The 20,238-nt window shown below is 38.5% G+C and overlaps 1 protein-coding gene across 1 annotated transcript in view; it reads left to right on the forward strand.

The window, feature by feature from the left end:
- Positions 1–20,238, forward strand: part of LOC143198708 (uncharacterized) — a 113,146-nt gene that overhangs the window by 76,784 nt on the left and 16,124 nt on the right. The window contains exons 21-22 of the mRNA XM_076408069.1: positions 54–17,897; positions 18,137–18,772. Of these exons, the coding sequence (XP_076264184.1) occupies positions 54–17,897; positions 18,137–18,772 (18,480 nt within the window). The remainder of the gene's footprint in view (positions 1–53; positions 17,898–18,136; positions 18,773–20,238) is intronic.

Consider the following 20,238-nt stretch of genomic DNA (forward strand, 5'->3'; position numbering starts at 1 on the left):
TTTACGTTTTTTGGTAGTTAGAATGGCTTGTTCGAAATTGCATGTTCTTACAGGAATACCGACTTCGAGAGCACAGTATTTAGCTAGTAACGAAGATATGTCGCTAATAGACGTAGGCCAGGGAATAAACGGTTACACCTATACTCGCTCGAATTTAAAACCGATATTTGACCAAACTAACGCTTTTATATTGTCTGAGTCACGCGCGGAACCTTATCATCCGCATACCGAAAACTCGTACGTCGTTAAACCGGTACCGACAATAACCGCCGAACCCAGTAAGGAACCGAAAAAATCGAGAAAAGGATTCTTCGGAACCCTTAAAGGATTTGTGAGCAAATCCTCCGACATATCTGATTCTGATTCTGAGAAATCTCCAAAAAAAGACAAGAAGAAAAAGGATAAACGTAAGAAAGCCAAGTCTCTGGACGACAGCAGCTTACCGCCACAAGTTCCGGTACGACCTCCTCGAAAACCAAAAATGCCAACACCGCCAGAGACCAGAAGAGAATATGACGATATACCCTTTGTCGAAGTAGGTTTGGATGAACCACCTCAATATGCCCCTCCTGCTATACCTGTGGATCAACTTACTCAAAGCATGTATGTACAGGAAACCAAAATCGTAACTACATCATCTCCTGAACAAAAGGCCGCAACCCTTCCCAGGGAAAAACCACCAAAAGAAGAAAAACCTAAAACGCCAAAATTGAAGAAAATTAAAACTGTTGTTGTCGATGAACAGATAACCAACATAATAAGTCCATCTAGGGTTGTGGAAGATGACTTTACTATTATTATTGATCCAACAACAAAAGCCTCGCCAAAAGAATCTAAAGAGACCTTTACCATGAATATTGACGAAACAGTCACTAAAAAGGATGAGAAGAAATCTCCAATATTGCCTGATGAAAATATAGTAAAGCCTTTAGCTCAAATTGAAGGTACACCAAAGCGTCCACCTCGAACCAAAGAAAATTACTATGAAGACGTTATGGTTGTCGACTCAGTCACCTCCAAACCTTTGGATTCCGTTAAAAGTGCCACAGTGGAATTAATTTCAAATGAACAAAACTTTGCTATCCTTACTGATGATTCCAATGGTACAGCAATCAAGAAGCCAGAAGAGAAAATAGAATCAAAAGCACCCGATAGTGAGAAAACCAAAAGGAAACACAAACGTAAAATATTTGCGGTCTTTTCAAAATCGTCTAAAGACACTGAGTCGGATGAAGAATCATCTCGGAGAGACGTTGTTGAAAAACAAGACCGTGAAGACTCCAAAGAAGCTGAATCCGATGAACAGAAAAAAGGATTTCTGGGGCTATTCAGTAAGAAGCCCAAAAAAGAAGAAGATTCTCTTACCAGTCCTGTATTGCTTTCGGACGAGGCAATTCAAGTTATGAAGGAATCTTCAGATTTTCTGAAAACCGAAGTTGACAGATTTGAGGATGTTAAACCTATCGTAACAGCGGCTGACGTTGTCAAGGAGAAGGAAGCAGATCAGAAAATTTCAAAAACTAAAGAGAGAAGATCCAAAAGTCGTGATAGATCGAAGAGCAGGGATCGTTCTAAAAGCAGGGATAGATCCAAAAGCAGAGAGAGATCAAAGAGTAGGGAACGCGATGGTTTCTTTGGATTGTTTAAAAGACACAAGAAGGAAGAGCCAACCGTTGAAGATAACGCAGATGTTATTATTAACAGACAAATTACCACAGATCTACTACAAGAGGACATTGCAAAATTGGAAACAAAACCAATAACTGTCACTCAAAAAACAGCTCCTGAGCTAGCAGAAAATATGATTGATGTTGGCAATTCGGGTGATTTTCTAAATACGGAAATTGATAAATACCACGATGTAAAACTTATTCCAGCCAAACCAGAAATAAAGCAGAGGAAGAAAGCTCCTTCCAAATCTCAACAAGAAGAAAGTAAAGTCAACTCTATGAAGGTTGTGACTGGTCAACCGATATCCACGCAAGAGGTTAATATTGAGCCACTAGCAGCGATGGTGCAGGACCTTGAGACTACAGACAGCTTTATAAGAGACGAAATCGAACAATATCACGACGTTCGTTATATTCAAGATGTTCCCATTTCCATTACTACAAAAGAAACAACCCCAAGTTTGGACGCAAAAGTTCTTGAATCAAGCTTGGAGAGCTCAGTAACAGAAAAGGTTAAACCGACACAAGAAGTCGAGAAGCCGACAAAAGAAAAAACACATAAAGGATTCCTGGGGTTATTCAAGTCACCAGAAAAGAAGAAAGAAGAGAAGCCAGAGAAGGATATTATTCAAGAAATTAAATCCTTACCGCAAGAAGAAGATACCTACATCAAAGATACTAATAACTTCCTTGCAGAAGAAGTTGAGAAATATCATGACGTTAAACCGATCATATTAGAAAAAGCAAAAGGTGTTGAAGTAATTCAAGAGACTGACTTGAAGTCACCAAAACAAGATATATTAATCGAAAAACAGCAACAAGTGATACCAGAACCAAAAGTATTGATTCAAAAGGATATAAAACAAACTTCTATATCCATTAAATCACTAGATAAGATAGAAGATGCCATTCCAGCTGGTAAGTTGGACATTCCAGCGGATACTATTAAGGATATGAAATTCAGTGATAGTTTCCTTAAGGAAGAAGTCGAACGGTATCACGATGTTAAGCCACTAAAATTGGAAAAAGCAGCAGAAGAACCTAAAAAACTAAAAGAAAAGGAACAGAAAGAATCCAAAGGATTTTTGGGAATTTTCAAGTCACCTGAAAGACAAAAACGAACTAAGAGTGTTGAAAGCACTCCTCCAGCAGATCAACTTGTTTTATCTGAAGGGGCAATCAATGGTATGAAAGACAGCGACAACTTCCTTAAGCAAGAAGTGGAAATGTACCATGACGTTAAATACAATAAACCTGAACTGCCACAAATAAAAGATCTCAAACAAGTTCAACATGAAGTATCCGAAGTATATGTAGCAAAAAGCACAGAAGAATCTCCAGATAAGAAAAAAGAGTCCATTAGAAAGGCTGACAAACCTTCCAAAGAAGTTGAAAAATCCCCTGAACAAAAACTGGAAAAAGACGATAAAGAGCAAAAAGAATCTAAAGGATTTTTGAAAAAAATTAAATCGCCCGAAAAAAAGAAACATGGTAAGAGCATCGAGAAAGAGGTAACACCAACTGTTCAACCCACACTGTCAGATGAATTCCTCATTGTTATGAAAGATAGTGACAATTTTCTTAAAGAAGAAGTTGATAGATATCATGATGTTAAGCCCATTAAATTAGAAAGGCCACAAATAGCTGAAGAGATATCAAAAGAATCTACGGTGATCTTATCTAAAACTGAATTACCAAAAGATGTTCTGAAAATCGAAGAAACAGTTAAGACTATTAAAGATAATGGCGAGTTCCTTAAGGAGGATGTAGTCAAATATCAGGACGTAAAGCTTATCAAACCAGAAAAGTTAGTGGACCAACCAAGAAAGCAAGAAGAAAAAGAACACAAGGATTCCAAAGGATTTCTGGGAATGTTTAGATCGTCAGATAAAAAGAAGAAACGAGGAAAGAGCACCGAAAAAGATGTCAAACCTCCGTTATATGAAGAAGTCGTTAAGAGCAAAAAAGAAACTGACGTTTTTCTTCAGCAAGAAATAGAAAAATATCATGATGTTAAGCTTATAGTAGAAAAACCTGATACTATAACCAGTAAACAGACGGTAGATCAGCAATCAAAGACTTTGACGTTAACAGAACTGGAAGAAAATAAACCAATAGAGTCAACTGTTTCCAATCTTGAGGATCGGAAAGATGCGGATGCTTTCCTAACTCAGGAGGTTGGTATTTATCACGACGTACGCCCAGTGGTTACAAAAGAAACTAAAACAGATGCTACTAAGATAGAAAAGGTTCAACAATCTCCAAAGAACGAACCGAAACAGTCCAAAGGCATGTTTGGTCTATTTAAATCTCCAGAAAAGCAGAGAAAGAAGAAAAAAGGTTCAGAACAAGATGTATTACCCACTGAAAAGGTGCCTGTTTCTAACGAGGTATTATTAAACATGAATAATACACATGACTTTTTGCAAACTGAAATTGATAAATTCCATGACGTATACCCACTGAAAGAAGAATCTACATCACAAGAGCAACCCGTTAAAATAAAAGATAGTGTAGATGCAGTTAAAATAGAAAAGATTAGCACTGTAGAAGCTTCACCGGAAAAAGACACCAAGCAAACAAAAGGTATCTTTGGAATATTCAAAACGTCAAAAGATAAACAGAAAAAGGAGAAAAGCATAGAAAAAGAAGTAGATGAACCTCAGCAATTTAAAGAAAACACTAATGAATTCTTAAAGACTGAGGTTGAAAAATATCATGACATACGTCCACAACTTCAACAGTACACTACAACGTCTGTAGCTACTCCTACCGAAAGACCATCCGAAAAAGAAATGGAAATAAATGTAGAAATTCCTCATACAGAATTGTTGAAACACACCGACAATTTCTTGCAAGGTGAAGTTGAGTTATTCCATGATGTTCGACCAGTTATTGTGAGTTCTGTGAAAGATCAACTAGTTAAAAAAGGTGAAGGCGTTTTGGAAGGTCCTAAATCACCAGAGAAAGAAAACAAGAAGAAAAAGAAAGAGAGCAGTATTGAAAAAGATGCCATAAAGACGGATACAACAACTGTAGAGCAAACTAAAGAAACTGTTGTAACCCAAGTGGCACAGCCTAAACTTAAAACAGAAAAAATCGAATTACCTCAAGAAATTGGTGCCATTATGAAAAATACTGATGGTTTTCTTAAACAAGAAGTTGATATTTACCACGATGTAAGACCTTTAGGCGTTAAAACTGTAACAGATTCAGCGACAGGAGATCAAAAGGAAACAAGAGAATCCAAAGGCCTTTTTGGAATCTTCAAATCACCAGAAAAAGGAAGAAAGAAGAAGGAAGATAGCGTGGAAAAAGATATTGTAAAAACAGACAAAAAAATTGTAGAGCAAACAAGAGATCACATTGTAGAACAACCCACAGTTAAATTGGAAAAATATGAGTTATCTCAAGAAACTATACTTACAATGGAAAATACAGATGATTTCCTCAAAAAAGAAGTTGATATTTATCATGACGTACGGCCCATTGTGACAACATCTACAAAGGAAACGAAAGAAGTTCAAAAAGATGGCAGAGAGGCTAAAGGCCTTTTCGGATTCTTAAAATCGCCGGAAAAAGACAAGAAGAAGAAAAAGAAGGCTGGTAGCGCCGAGAAAAATACCGTGAAAGAAGTAGAGATTTTAGATCACCAGAAACAAGCTGTTGAGCCAGAATTAACTGACAGAATTAAAGTGTCCAATTCAGAAACTTTACCTGGAAAGCCTGAAGACACTATGATTAACATGAAATACACTAACGACTTTCTCAAGCAGGAAGTTGATATCTATCACGATGTCTGGCCTGTTATAGCAACCCATTTAAAAGAAGAACCAGCAGTCCAAAAGGTGGAAGAATCAAAAGGCGGATTTGGATTCCTCAAATCAGACGAGAAAAAGAACGCGGATAGCGTAGAAAAAGTTGTAACTCTGGAGCAACCAAGAAAAATCACTACTCAACAGCAGTCAATTAAAATAACATCACAATTGAAATCGGGAAAACCTGAGCTATCTCCAGAAGCTCTGATCGATATGAAAAAGAGTGATGATTTTCTTAAACAAGAAGTGGATGTATTCCATGATGTTCGACCTGTTATCACGGTACCGATAAGAGAGCCACAAGTAGAGAAAAAAGAAGGGGGTGAGTCTAAAGGTTTCCTAGGGCTATTTAAATCGCCAGAAAAGAAGAAAAAGAAGAGATATAGTGCGGAAAAAGATATCGTAAAGGAAAAAGTAATTATAGACAAAAACAAAGAGATTTTTGAACCACACGTCCAAGACTCTAAAATAAGTCAATCAGAGGTGAAACCAGAAACACCTGATCTTTTAGACGAAACTATACTTATTAGGAAGGACACTGACGACTTCCTTCAACAAGAAGTTGAGGTTTTCCATGATGTTCGTCCAATTATTAAAACAGATGTTAAGGAAATACCAACAGACGAAAAAGAAAGTGATTCAAAAAGTCTTTTTGGATTATTTAAAAAGGGAGAAAAAGATAAGAAGCAAAAGAAAGCAGATAGTATAGAGAAGGATATTGTGAAGGAGGTAACAATTACTCGTCAAGTTAAAGAAGCGATTATGCAGCCAGAGTTAGTGAAGGAGATACAAAAAACATCATCCGAAACTAAGAAACCTGAATTATCTCCACAAATAATTGTAGCCATAAAAAATAGTGATGATTTCCTCCAGCAAGAGGTTTGTTGTTTCCATGACGTTCGACCTATTGTAAAAGCACCGCTAAAAGAACAGCAAGAACAGAAAGATACTGGTGCATCCGAAGGTCTCTTTGGTGTCCTTAAATCACCTGAAAAGGAGCGGAAAAACAAGAAGGAAGGTAGTATAGAGAAAGATATATCGAAAAAAGATAAAGTAACGGTAGAACAAGTGAAAGAAGTTGCTACAGTACAAACAGCACAGCCTAGCAAACCTGAATTATCCCAAGAAATCGTATTGGTCATGAAAGATACCGACGGTTTTCTCCAACAGGAAGTTGATATTTACCACGATGTACGACCTATCATCAAAGAATCCGTAAAAGAACCTCAAGAAGAGCACATGAAAACTGGAGCATCTAAAGGACTTTTTGGTTTCTTTAAATCACCTGAAAAAGAGCGGAAAAAGAAGAAGGAAGGTAGTGTGGAGAAAGATATATCGAAAAAAGATAAAGTAACTGTAGAACAAGTGAAAGAAGTTGCTACAGTACAAACAGTACAGCCTAGCAAACCTGAATTATCCCAAGAAATCGTATTGGTCATGAAAGATACCGACGGTTTTCTCCAACAGGAAGTTGATATTTACCACGATGTACGACCCATCATCAAAGAATCCGTAAAAGAACGTCAAGAAGAGCACATGAAAACTGGAGCATCTAAAGGACTTTTTGGTTTCTTCAAATCACCTGAAAAAGAGCGGAAAAAGAAGAAGGAAGGTAGTGTGGAGAAAGATATATCAAAAAAAGATAAAGTAACTGTAGAACAAGTGGAAGAAGTTGCTACAGTACAAACAGCACAGCCTAGCAAACTTGAATTATCCCAAGAAATCGTATTGGTCATGAAAGATACCGACGGTTTTCTCCAACAGGAAGTTGATATTTACCACGATGTACGACCTATCATCAAAGAATCCGTAAAAGAACCTCAAGAAGAGCACATGGAAACTGAAGCATCTAAAGGACTTTTTGGTTTCTTCAAATCACCTGAAAAAGAGCGGAAAAAGAAGAAGGAAGGTAGTGTGGAGAAATATATATCGAAAAAAGATAAAACGACTGCAGAACACGTGAAAGAAGTTGCTGCAGTACAAGCAGCACAGCCTAGCGAACCTGAATTATCCCAAGAAATCGTATTGGCTATGAAAGATACCGACGGTTTTCTCAAACAGGAGGTTGACATTTATCATGATGTACGACCGATCATCAAAAACTCCGTACAAGAATCACAAGAAGAGCACATAGAAACTGGAGAGTCTAAAGGACTTTTTGGTTTCTTTAAATCGCCTGAAAAAGCGCAGAAAAAGAAAAAGGAAGGTAGTGTAGAGAAAGATATATGGAAGAAAGATAAAGTGACTGTAGAACATGTGAAAGAGGTTGCAGTAACTCAAACAGCAAAGCCAAGTAAACCTGAACTATCCCAGGAAGTTCTATTAGCCATGAAAGATACCGACGGTTTTCTCAAACAGGAAGTAGACATTTACCATGATGTACGACCCATCATCAAAGAACCCATAAAAGAAGCACAAGCCGAGCCAAAGGAAACTGTAGAGTCTAAAGGACTTTTTGGCTTCTTTAAATCACCTCAAAAAGAGACAAAGAAGAAGAAGGAAGGAAGCGTGGAGAAAGATGTAAAGAAAAAAGACAAAACTACTGTAGAACAGGTGAAGGATATTCCTGTAGGTCAAACAGTACAGCTTAGCAAATCTCAATTACCTCAAGAAATTGTATTGGCCATGAAAGATACTGACGGCTTTCTCAAACAGGAAGTTGATATTTACCATGACGTACGACCAATCACCAAAGAAGCTGTAAAAGAGCCACAAGAAGAGCATAGAGAAAGTGGAGATGCTAAAGGGCTTTTTGGATTCTTTAAATCGCCCGAAAAAGAAACGAAGAAGAAGAAGGAGGGCAGTGTGGAAAAAGATATAAAGAAAAAAGATAAAACAACTGTGGAACAAGTGAGGGAAGTTGCTGTAACTCAAACAGCACAGCCAGGTAAATCTGAGTTATCTCAAGAAATTATATTGGCCATGAAAGATACCGACGGTTTTCTCAAGCAGGAAGTTGATATTTACCACGATGTCCGACATCATCACACAATCATCAAAGAATCTGCAGCAGAGCCACAAGAAGAGCGCAAAGAAACTGCAGAGTCTAAAGGACTTTTTGGCTTCTTTAAGTCACCTGAAAAGGAAAGGAAGAAGAGGAAAGAAGGCAGTGTGGAGAAAGATATAATAAAAAAGGATAAATCAGTTGTAGACAAAACTAAAGATACTATTATAACACAACCCAAACTTGAAACACCTGAGTTATCACAAGAAATCCAGTTGGCCATGAAAAATACTGACGGTTTTCTTAAACAGGAGATTGATGTTTACCATGATGTTCGACCTATCATAAAAACACCTGTAAAGTATGACCAACTTGAGCAAAAAGAAGTTGCCGAATCAAAAGGTCTCTTTGGATTCTTTAAATCCCCTGAAAAGGAAAAGAAGATGAAGAAGAAGAAAGAGGGAAGCGTGGAAAGGCCTATAGTAAAGGAAGATAAAACGATCATCGAGCAAACAAAGGAAGTTGTCCTGAAGCCCGAGTTAATTCAAGCAACTCCTACAGTTAAGCCTGAATTATCTCAAGAAATTATCATCGCTATAAAGGATACTGACAATTTTCTTAAAAGAGAGGTGGATGTTTTCCATGATGTTCGACCAATTGTAAGTGCAGTGGCTGTTAAAGAAACACATGTGGTAGAACAAAAGGATCGCGAATCAAAAGGTCTTTTCAGTATCTTTAAATCGTCTGACAAAGAAAAGAAAAAGAAGAAGAAATCGGGTAGCGTAGAAAAAGATGTAGTTAGGGAGGCTAAACTAACCTTAGAACAAAGTAAAGAGGCAATTGTCCTTCCAGAATCGACACAAAAAGCTACGTTAACGCATGTAACGTCGGTGGAAGTAAAAACAACTAAACCAGATGTTTCGGAACAAACCTTAATTAATATGAAAAACAGTGATGACTTTTTGAAACAGGAAGTCGATCATTTCCATGATGTTTACCCATTAATCTCAAAACAAGATATTGCCGAGACAGTACCACCAGAAGAAAAAACTAAAAAGGAATCCAAAGGTATTCTGGGACTCTTTAAAACCGGCGACAAGAAAAAACGACAGAAGAGCGTCGACGCTGATGATTATAAACAGGTAAAAGACCATGAGAGACGCTCTTTATCTCCAGTTTCGGACGAAAAGCAGAAGCGTCTTCCAAAGGAGAAATCCTCACCACCAAAAGAAATCACTAAAAGTACCACTATCACCTTATCCGAGGATGCGCTTAAGAATATGACGAACAGCAACATATTTATTAAACAAGAAGTGGATAATTATCATGATGTTCGCGTTATAACTCAAAAATTACCACCCACAACTGACACAAAAGAATCAAAAGGAATAATGAAGCTATTTAAATCGCCTGAGAAGGAAAGAAAGAAGAAAGAGCGAAGCATTGAGAAGGAAGCAGTAGCAGAAACAACTCACACTGACGAAATACAAGTAGCGGTTATGGAAACACCACTGAAGTTATCACAGGAGTTCATAGAAACCGTTCAATACACTGATACTTTCCTGAAGGACGAAGTTGATAAATACAATGATTGCCGACCGGTTCTGGATAAAGCTACGGCTCAAGAAACCGAACCACAAACAACTAAAAAGGAATCCAAAGGTATCTTGGGTATATTTAAAAAGTCACCCGAAAAACGGGCCTCCAGCGTAGAAAAAGAAAGCCCGAAACTATCCGAGGAAGCTATAGCCGATATGTTAAATTCTGGTAATTTCCTGAAAACGGAAATTGAAATATATCATGACGTTAAACCAATCACTACATCATCGACCAAACCAAGTTCCGATACTATGGAAAGAAAAGGCAAAAAAGAAGCTGAAGTTGTCGAGTCAGTCGAGGAATCCATAATATCTCCTGTGGACGGAACCCAATACAAAGCCGAGAAAGAACAGCAGGATAAGAAGGAAGGCAAAGGCTTCTTTGGTTTATTCAAGAAAAAGAAGCCGCATAAGGAAACGAAAGAAATTAAAATCAGCGACGAAGGCATCCAGTTCATGAAGGACTCTGATAGCTTCCTGAAACAAGAGATCACTAAGTTCCATGATGTCCGTCCCGTGATTAAACCCGAGCTTGACGGCGATTTTGATGAAGCTTCATCTAAAACTGCAACTCTGCCACTGGGATCTACTGACAGGAGCGATAGAATACCTGAAACTACGAATTTCTTGAATAATGAATTAGATAAATACGAAGATGCGGAACTGTCGACTAAAACTAGTGAAACAGCGGAGGTACCAGTGAAATTATCGGAAGAAGTTCTACTCGATATGATTACTTCCAACAACTTTTTAAGGAAAGAAGTTGATATATACCACGATGTCCGACCACAAACACAACCTGAAACGAAACCAACCACTACAAAAGAAGAGCCAAAGGAGAAACAATCGAAAGGTAAATTTTTCGGTTTGTTTAGCAAGAGAAAATCGCAAGAGAGAGAAAGTTCCGTTGAACAAGACACGGAGAAGCCGAAGAAAGACAAGAAAAAGAAGAAGAGCAAAGAGGACAAATCGATCAAGAAGCAGGACAGTAAATCGATCGAGATGGCTCCGGAAAAATCGGTGATATCGGTTTCAGAACCTCCAGTTAATGGAATGGATGATAGCAAAGATTTCTTACAGGGAGAAATTGACCGTTATCACGATGTGAAAACTACCGAACATGTACGGGTTAAAGACGAAGGCAAACCTGGTGGTCTCTTTGAGGAACCCTCAAAGAAGACTAAACCAAGCGACCAGGAAGATCAAAAATCGCCAACTTCGGGTTCTGGAACCGAGAAACCTCGCAGTCCCGAACCTGAAATCATCGATGTGGGTGAGGTACGCGAAACGATTCTGGACGAGAACCTTCAAGGGAAGAAAATTACGACCGTTACGCAAGAGGCAGTCGACGGAGGGAAGAAGGTTATATCGGTGACGAAGGAAATGTACATAATTGATCCGAAGGTTATGAAGGATCTGGCCGATTTAGACGATGACATCAAGCGCAAGATCGAACTAGCCAAAGCGGAAGCCAGCAGCTTAGATCGAGATCGCTCGAAACCGTTTGTGAGGGAAACATTTTCTGTCGAAACGAAAATAATTGACAGAATCATACCGATATCTTCAGAGAAGGAAACATACACTGAAAGTGAGGTTATATACGAAAATGTTCCATCCTCGAAAGCAACAACACCAGCAACATCAGAAGAAGCGCATACGCCCTCAGATGGGGATATCCTCGGACGAACTAACGCCTTTATAAGCGAGGAACTCAAACGATATGAAGATTCAAAACCAATCATTGAAAAAACCGACAAAAAATCAGAGAAGATACCTGAAAAAGTAGATCACCAAGAACAACATAGCAGGAAGACAGAAGAAGATGACACCGAAAAAGCAGCAAAACCAGAGAAGAAGAAGGGATTCTTCTCGATCTTTTCGAAGTCATCCGACGATAGCTCTGACAAACCGTCAATTATCAAACCAATAGCCTACAGTCAAGAGGCGGTAAGAATGCTGGAAGACACCAATGATTTTCTAAATACCGAACTGGTAAATTACGAAGATGCTAAACCTGTACTTGTAACAGACCTCGATGAGGATTTGGAAGCAGAACATTCAAAGTCCGGATTATTCGGCCTGTTCAGTAAGAAACGCGAGAGTCCCAAAATACCGAAAAAACTATTTAAGAAACATAAAAAAGAACACGTCTTAGATGAAGTTGAGGGTAAAACGTATCAACACTTGGAGGATCTAGATGATTCCATTGATAAAGCTATTAAAACTGAATATGAAATCCCACGAGAGGTGAAACACAAGAAGGTAGTTTTCAGTGAAGAAGGACCCGCCATTTTTGAAAAATTTACCCCGGACGACCCATCTGTCGAAAGAACTACCGTAACTATACTTCAATCTACTGACGTATCAGTTCCTGAAACTCGCGATCTATCAGAGGAACTTATTCAGAAAATAGAAAGAGCGTCAACTGAAATTTCGAAGAAAGAAAACGAGCTGTTAAGTAAACTACAACAGATTGGTAAGGATGTGAGAGAGTCCGAACAACCAACACAAATAAAAGTTACAACAGAGAGATCAAGGGAAATGGTAGGAGATGCTATTGTCGAAGTAGAACAGGAGACAGTTAATATTACTGGGTCAGGTGCATACGCTCTAACTAAAGACAGCAGTTTTGTTAACGATATACTTAAAACACTTGACAATAAATTAGAATCTGCTAAAGATAAAGCTGATGAAATACCCGAAGCAGCTAACCAGCAAAAGGAGGCTTTCCTGGAAAAAGTGGATGAAAAATATAAAGAGACAATGCAACTCAGTCATGAGCTGGCTGAAAAATCTAAGCATAAGTTTTCTGCTTCCTTCTTAGAAAATGAACGTAGATCAATCGAAAAAGAAATTGAACTCGCTCGACAAGACGCTGCTGAACAAGTTGAAAGAATTGCTGATGAGGCTATAGAACAAGCGAAACAGACAGAACAGTTTGCAGTTAAAGAGGCCAAAAAGAAAAGTGGTTTTCTTGGCAAGCTTGGTGATAAAATAACTGGTAGAGCCAAGAGCGTTGAAAAATCTATTAAACCAGAAATACAATCAGAAAAGTTGGAACCTGCAGTAACAACATCACAAGTAATAGGTGATATTAAGGACAAAACTGTTCATGCAGCAGCTGGAGTCAGTGCAATTGTAGACGATAAAACTGCAGCAATAGAAGGTGTTTCAGCGCAATCCGACGTTAGGAAGGATATCAGTGATTTGGCGAAACGAGATCTGGAGAGTTTTGATCAGTCTGTTAAAGCAGCAGTCAAAGATTCGAAAGAGAAAACTGGAGGTTTCTTTACCAAAATTGGTCACAAATTAACAGCAAAGGTGAAAGATGTAGAGAAGTCGGTTGATGACACTAAAGAACAACTTAAAACTGACATTAAGTATACCGGTGAAAAAGTTAAGGAAAGTTCTGAAAATGCTGGGGATTTTGTAGAAGGAAAAGTTCAAGAAATTTCACAAGCTTTAAAAACATCTGAAGATGATGCTAAAAAGGAATTAACCAAACTTGAAGAATCTACTAAAGCTGGATATGATATAGCAATTCAAGAAGTGAAAGATGACTTGAAAGCAATAGAAAGCACTAAGGAACAACTTAGTGACAATTTGCAAAGTCAAGCTGCATATATTAAAGATAATACCAGCGATATAGGGAGAGAAACAGATGCAAGAATTGGAGATGTTGCGGACTATTCCCAGGTAATAAAAGAAGACACTAAACAGATAGCTACTGCCATCAGTGACAAAAGCAAAGATGCATTGGCTGACGCAACAAAAGATGTCACCGAATTTTTACAACTCAGTAAGGAAGAAGCAGAGATTCTTGAACGATCTGTGAAGGATAGAGTTAAAGAATCGAAAGAAAAAACTGGAGGTTTCTTCACCAAACTTGGAGATAAATTGTCAGGAAAGGCTAAGGAGGTAGAAAAGTCACTCGGTGATACTAAAAAACAACTGGAGAGTGATATCAAAGATACTAGCGAAACACTTAAGGAAGTTTCAGAAAAAATTATTGATTCTGCAGAAGAAAAAGGTAAAAGAGTTCAAGAGGACCTAAAGTCATCCGCCGCTGATACTGAAAAGGATTTGTCTGAAATTAAAAGATCTATTGGAGGTGGAATCGACACAGTAGTTCAAAAAGCTAAAGGTGACAAAAAAGATGCGGAAAAAGTTAAGGAACAACTTGCCGAAGATGTCCAAGGTAAAATGAAACATATTAAAGCCGAAGCTGTTAATTTACAAGAATCAGCGGTTGATGGCGTTAAGGGCATTGAAGAGCATGCAGATGCTGTTATAAAGGACATTAAACAGACGGTGGATGTTATAACTGATAAAAGTAAAGATGCAGCTGCTGGTGCTGCAAAAGAAGTCAGCGATTTAGCACAATTAACTAAACAAGAAGCAGATATTCTTCAACAATCTGCTAAAGATACAGTAAAAGACTCAAAGGAAAAAACTGGAGGTTTCTTTACCAAGCTTGGAGATAAATTGTCAGGAAAGGCTAAGGATGTAGAAAAATCACTCGGTGATACTAAAAAACAACTGGAGAGTGATATCAAAGATACTGGCGAAACATTTAAGGACAAAATTGTGGAATTAGAGAAATCAGCAGATGAAAACATCAGGGGTTTAGAGCATTATGTTGACACCACTAAAAAAGATATTAAACAGACGGTAGATGTTATCAGCGATAAAAGTAAGGATGCAGCTACTGGTGCTGCAAAACAAGTCAGTGATTTAGCACAACTAACTAAACAGGAAGCTGAGAGTCTTCAACAATCTGCTAAAGATGCAGTAAAGGACTCGAAGGACAAAACTGGAGGTTTCTTCACAAAATTTGGTCAAAAACTAACAGGGAAAGCCAAAGATACGGAAAAATCAATCCTTGAGGCTAAAGAACAAATCAAAGATGACATTAAACATACAGGGGATGTAGTTAAAGAAACTTCTAAAAGAACTTTAGATTCTCTAGAAGGAAAACCTCAAGAAGTCTCAAAGGCCTTGGAAAAATCTTCCGAAGGTGCTAAGAAAGATTTATATAATCTTGAACAATCGGTAAAGACTGGGTTTGAAAGTGCCACTCAAGAAATAAAGGAGGACATAAAAACTATCCAGAAAGTTAAAAGCCAAGCTGGCGATGAAGTTCAAAGTCAGGTGAAACATGTCAATGACAAAGTCGCGGATTTCGAGAAATCTGCAGATGAAAGCCTCAGGGGTTTTAGAGATTATGTGGATACCACTCAAGAGGATATAAAACAGTCTGTGGGTGTTATAAGTGATAAAAGTAAAGATGCAGCAATTGCTGCTGCAAAAGAAGTCAGCGATTTGGCACAAGTAACTAAACAAGAAGCAGAGACTCTTCAACAATTTACCAAGGATTCAGTAAAGGACACAAAGGAAAAAACTGGAGGCTTTTTCACTAAAATAGGCCATAAAATATCGGGAAAGGCCAAAGGTGTTGAAAAATCAGTACTTGACACTAAAGACAAACTCAAAGATGACGTTAAACACACAGCTGAGACAGCCAAGGAAACTTCTGAAAAAGTTCTGGATTCAGTAGAAGGAAAAACTGAAGAAGCTTCAAAAGCACTGGAGAAATCTACCGAGGATGTAAAGAAAGATTTAGCTAAAATTGAGCGATCTATAAAAACTGGGTTTCAAATTGCAGCACAAGAAATAAAAGAAGACATAAAAACTATTGAGAAGGTTAAAGACCAAGCTGGTGATGAGATTCAAGGTCAGGGAAAACATGTTAAGGACAAAATTGTGGAATTAGAGAAATCGGCAGCTGAAAGTATCACAGGCTTTGAAGATGATTTAAATAAGATGAGAAAGGACACTAAGCAGACGATAGATATAGCAAGTGATAAAACTAAAAGCACGATTGCTGGTGTTGCAAAAGATATTAGCGATTTGCCACAACTGGCTAAACAAAAAGCAGAGCCTTTTCAACAATCCTTCAAAGATACTGTAGAAACTGCAAAAGAAAAAACCGAAATCTTTGCCGATGATTACACAGAAAAAGTTAAAGCTGATATAAAACAATCGGTAGAAGCTGTAGGTAGTACAAGTCAAGATATAATATCTACTACCACAACAGACATCGGCCATACGGTGGAGCATCTTAAGACAGAAGCTAAATCTTTGGAAGTATCTGCTATTGACACAGCCAAAGAGACCAAAGAAAAAACAGGAGGATTCTTCAGCAAACTTGGTCATAAAATATCAGGCAAGGCAAAAGATGCAGAAAAATCCTTTGAAAGCACTAAAGAAAAAGCTAAATCCGATGCAAGACATACGGGGGAAAAAATTGGAGAATTCTTGGACGAAAGCAGAACCCAACTCCAGGAGGGTATTCAAACAACGACTCAAAAACTAAAACAAAAGTCCGACTCTGTTCAGGACAAACTCGATGATAAAATGAAAAAAGCAATCGAGGAGGTGAAAGGGCAGGTGACTGAAGCTCAGGATTCTGCAGCAAAGAGTGTCGAAAGTTTAAAACAGGAATCCCAGAAGGTAAAAGACGATGCTGATAAAAAAAGTAAGGATATTAAGAAGAAAACAACAGGTTTTTTAGGTAAAATTGGTGGTAAAATCAGCGGGAAAACAAAATCAATTGAGGAGTCGCTTGATACCACACATAAAGAAGTAACTCATACATCACAAGATGCTTCAAAGCAAGTAGATCAAGCTATTCAGGACCTCAAGATGCAGTTTCAGGGTATAGATTCCGATGTAACAAGAGAAAGTGATAAGGCTCTAGGGGGTTCAAAAAAGAAAATTGCTGATATTTCCGTGAAATCCGTTGAAAGTCTGCCGAGTAGTAGTTTACAAATGACAGTTGGTTCGCAAGATAAATATTTAGGAGATGGAAGAGTACATCTTGGAGAAATTAAACAAAGAACGGCAGAATTCCTGGAAAGTCAGATCAGTGATGCTCCTTTCGGACAAATTACCAGAGCCGTAAGTGATTATGGCGGTCAGATAAAAGAACCCGAACAAGGTCGAGGGAGTATCTCGGAGGCTAATATCGATTTGTCAAACTTGCCAGCAGGCATGGAACAAACAACAACAACAACCACGAGTTATGTGACATCTCCTGTTCTAGTTCGGAGAGTGGTTTCGCAAAAATACGAGAAGGGAGATAGACCCGACGTTATTGAAATCAAAACCACCATCACCGAGTATGATATGGGAGACGTCGATAAGTATATCGTCACGGAACCCGACGAATCCGACGTGAAGGAGACTATCAAGAAAAAGGCTTTCTTTCGAATAGAGTCGGAGGACGATGACTCCTTCAGGGGAACAATGAGGAGCGACAGCGCTAAATCCAACGTTCTGGAGACTTTAACGGAAGACGCTGTCGATACTCTGATTTCCAACTTAACCAAGGACCTGGGGGAGGCGATCAGGCCAACTGTGACCGTTAAATCAGAAACGGTTACGGTGAAGGGTAAAGAACTGAAACAACACGTGTCGGAATCAGAAGCAGACGTCGAGTTGATCGAGAAAAAATTGCGTGACTTAGACAAAGCGTTAGACTCGTTAGAGAAAGTCGAAACTAGCGACGGCGATTCGAAAACCGAGCGGAAATTGAAACGCGTCGAGCGAAAGTTCGATCGGATGGCGTCGAAGCTTCTCGAGCAAGAGGCCGACGAGGCCAAAACGCAGAAGATCGCGACGCCCGACCGAGAACAGAGTCGCGAGTCGGAATTTCAAAAATTAGTTTCGCAAATCAGCACCGAGGACGTGTCGGACTTTCAGAGAGAGTACAGTCATCTGTGGGACGAAAACACGTTCTCAAAGAGCGATGATTGGGAATCGAAAACACCAGACAGTCAGGCAGATGCTCAAGATCTCCCCAAAGGTAGATTTTAGATGTTGCTTTTTTTCTCAACGATTTTTGTTTCACAAAAACTCATCAGTCACACGCATAAGTAGATATATATATGAATACTATCACGATCTTAACATTTCTTAATCAGAATCTTGAACGAAACGCATGCCCTTATTACTAATATTTTTTTGTCTATCGCAAACTCTTTCCAAATCAATCATCAGAAGAGGCACTCATTACCTCAATTTATTGACCTTCCTTAACCGTAGGTGAAATTATTTACATGGGCCCTGTCAATTTTAATAAAGATAAGTTAATTAATCCGGGTGGTGTCGAGATTGACGTGATACCCATTATGAAAAGTCCCCTCTGCTCACCGAAATCGAGGAAGAGAAACAAAAGAGCTCAGTCGGAGATGGGTTTCTATAAGACCAGGAAACTGATGCTGGAAGATGACAGGGGAAGCTTGCCGGAACTGCAATCTTCGCCGAAGAAGAAGTCTCTGTACCAGACCGTCATACAGATGACTCCCGAACGGTTCTTGGGCAGAAGCCTTCACACCAGCAACGAATCCATTGCTAGTAGTAGCAACAAAAGCTCTGAAATAATGTCCAGGAGTCTGGGAAGCTCGGATTACTTCCCGCAAGGTCGCTTAATGGGCGCGGTGACTGAATGGTTGGAAAGGTCAAGTCCATTTAGTTCCACGGAAACTTTTGATGTTCAGAGCTTTACGACTAGTTTGCATGACACAATCGATAGTCTTATTCTCGACGATGAGGAGTGTTCGGGCTTTTCATTTTCGGACGAAAAATCAGCTACTAGAATTTTTATACCAGATATCGTAATATCAGAAGAAAATAATAACCTGGAATCAGACGCTTTTATGACTGAGGATAGTCGTCTAGGTAACAAAAGCACTAATTAGATCATAGACCCGTGCGTTGATGGGGCCCGGTTTCTTTGTTTTTTTGTTATGTTTGACTCTATTTTATGTGTCCCTCTTCTTAGGTGAAGTCAACTAAAAGTTATGCTAATAAAATGATTCATAAAATTTCAGGTATCCACTCGCTCTAGATTATGTGCTAAATTCAGCACTAACTACCCACACAAAAAGCAGGATTTTAATATAACACGACTATATGAATCTAATAACAACTTTGTCACAGAATAAACAAATTATTATTTGTTTATTATTAAGCTTCGCTAGTAATTAAGAGTTATTTTATTTACAGCTTCCTGGCTGTATGAACAAAGTGCTATTGCATGTATTTTTTCATATCGTTTCTATTAGCAGAACTTGTTTTAATATAGAATCACAACGGTTCAACAATTTTATTCCAGACAAAGTTGTGAAATGTTATCATTTTTTTTGCTAAAACATTGGCTTTAAATTGTTTTTTTTATCTAGGTGGTAAACTCATCGAAGAAATTTAAAAAAATTAAAAATGATTCCATAAAATGTAGTTAGTGCTCGATTGTTAGAAGGTATTTGTATTGCAGTTTGTTTTGAGGAAACCATTTCAACACAACGGCATCCTTGTCGTTTCTTATATAACTTTTGGACGTTGTTCACAAAAGAAATGGGATATACTGTATATGCATGTTTTTATGAGATATAAAAGAGGATTTTTACCAATTTAGCACAAGCAATCTTTGGCTTCTTTTGTTTGAATTTTTTTGGTCATATTATTTTCGATGTTGTTTATGTCAGAATCATTTTCTGGTAAGTTTTAGTTGAATATTAGACCGACTGTAAAAAACAATGAACAGTATTATGCCTGGGAACAGTAACCTGCTTTATATTTTGTAATTGATAACACAATTAACCTTACCGGTACCTGCTAGGTAGCTCTAACATTTAACTGAATCTTTTTAGAAACTAGCTGCGGACTAACCCATGCTGAACCTTCACTAACATCCACTGACTCACTAATACCGCAACCAAAACCGAGAACCGCTAAAATCCCGGACATGCCGCTCGATTTCTCGAAAACGCCACCCAAACCCGACAAAATCATTTCCCCCGTTCGCGACGACCTCTTAGACGATGACGAGGACGAATTCGGCACGTATTCTGACAAGAAAAAGTTCTGGGAGAATGTCACCAAAGAGACGGCTCACAAACGAATGAGCTTGCACGATGTATCCGCCACAACAGATAAAGATATCGCGGATAAAACGACGAAGAAACGTGTATCGGTTCACGAAATCGGTCAGGTACCAATTCCGAAACCGCGATCTACTTTACAGAGTTCGAAAAGTTTGATCGAATCGGGAGGTATCGAGGAAAAACCTCGCGTCCAAACATATCAGAGCCTCGTGGAGTCGGAACCGCCGGAGAAAGACATTAAAAAAGACGAAACCGTGGTGG

This window comes from Rhynchophorus ferrugineus, unplaced genomic scaffold, assembly GCF_030347505.1.
Source record: "Rhynchophorus ferrugineus isolate W39M unplaced genomic scaffold, kcgeb_rfMv2 rfM6, whole genome shotgun sequence".
Taxonomy (NCBI): domain Eukaryota; kingdom Metazoa; phylum Arthropoda; class Insecta; order Coleoptera; family Curculionidae; genus Rhynchophorus; species Rhynchophorus ferrugineus.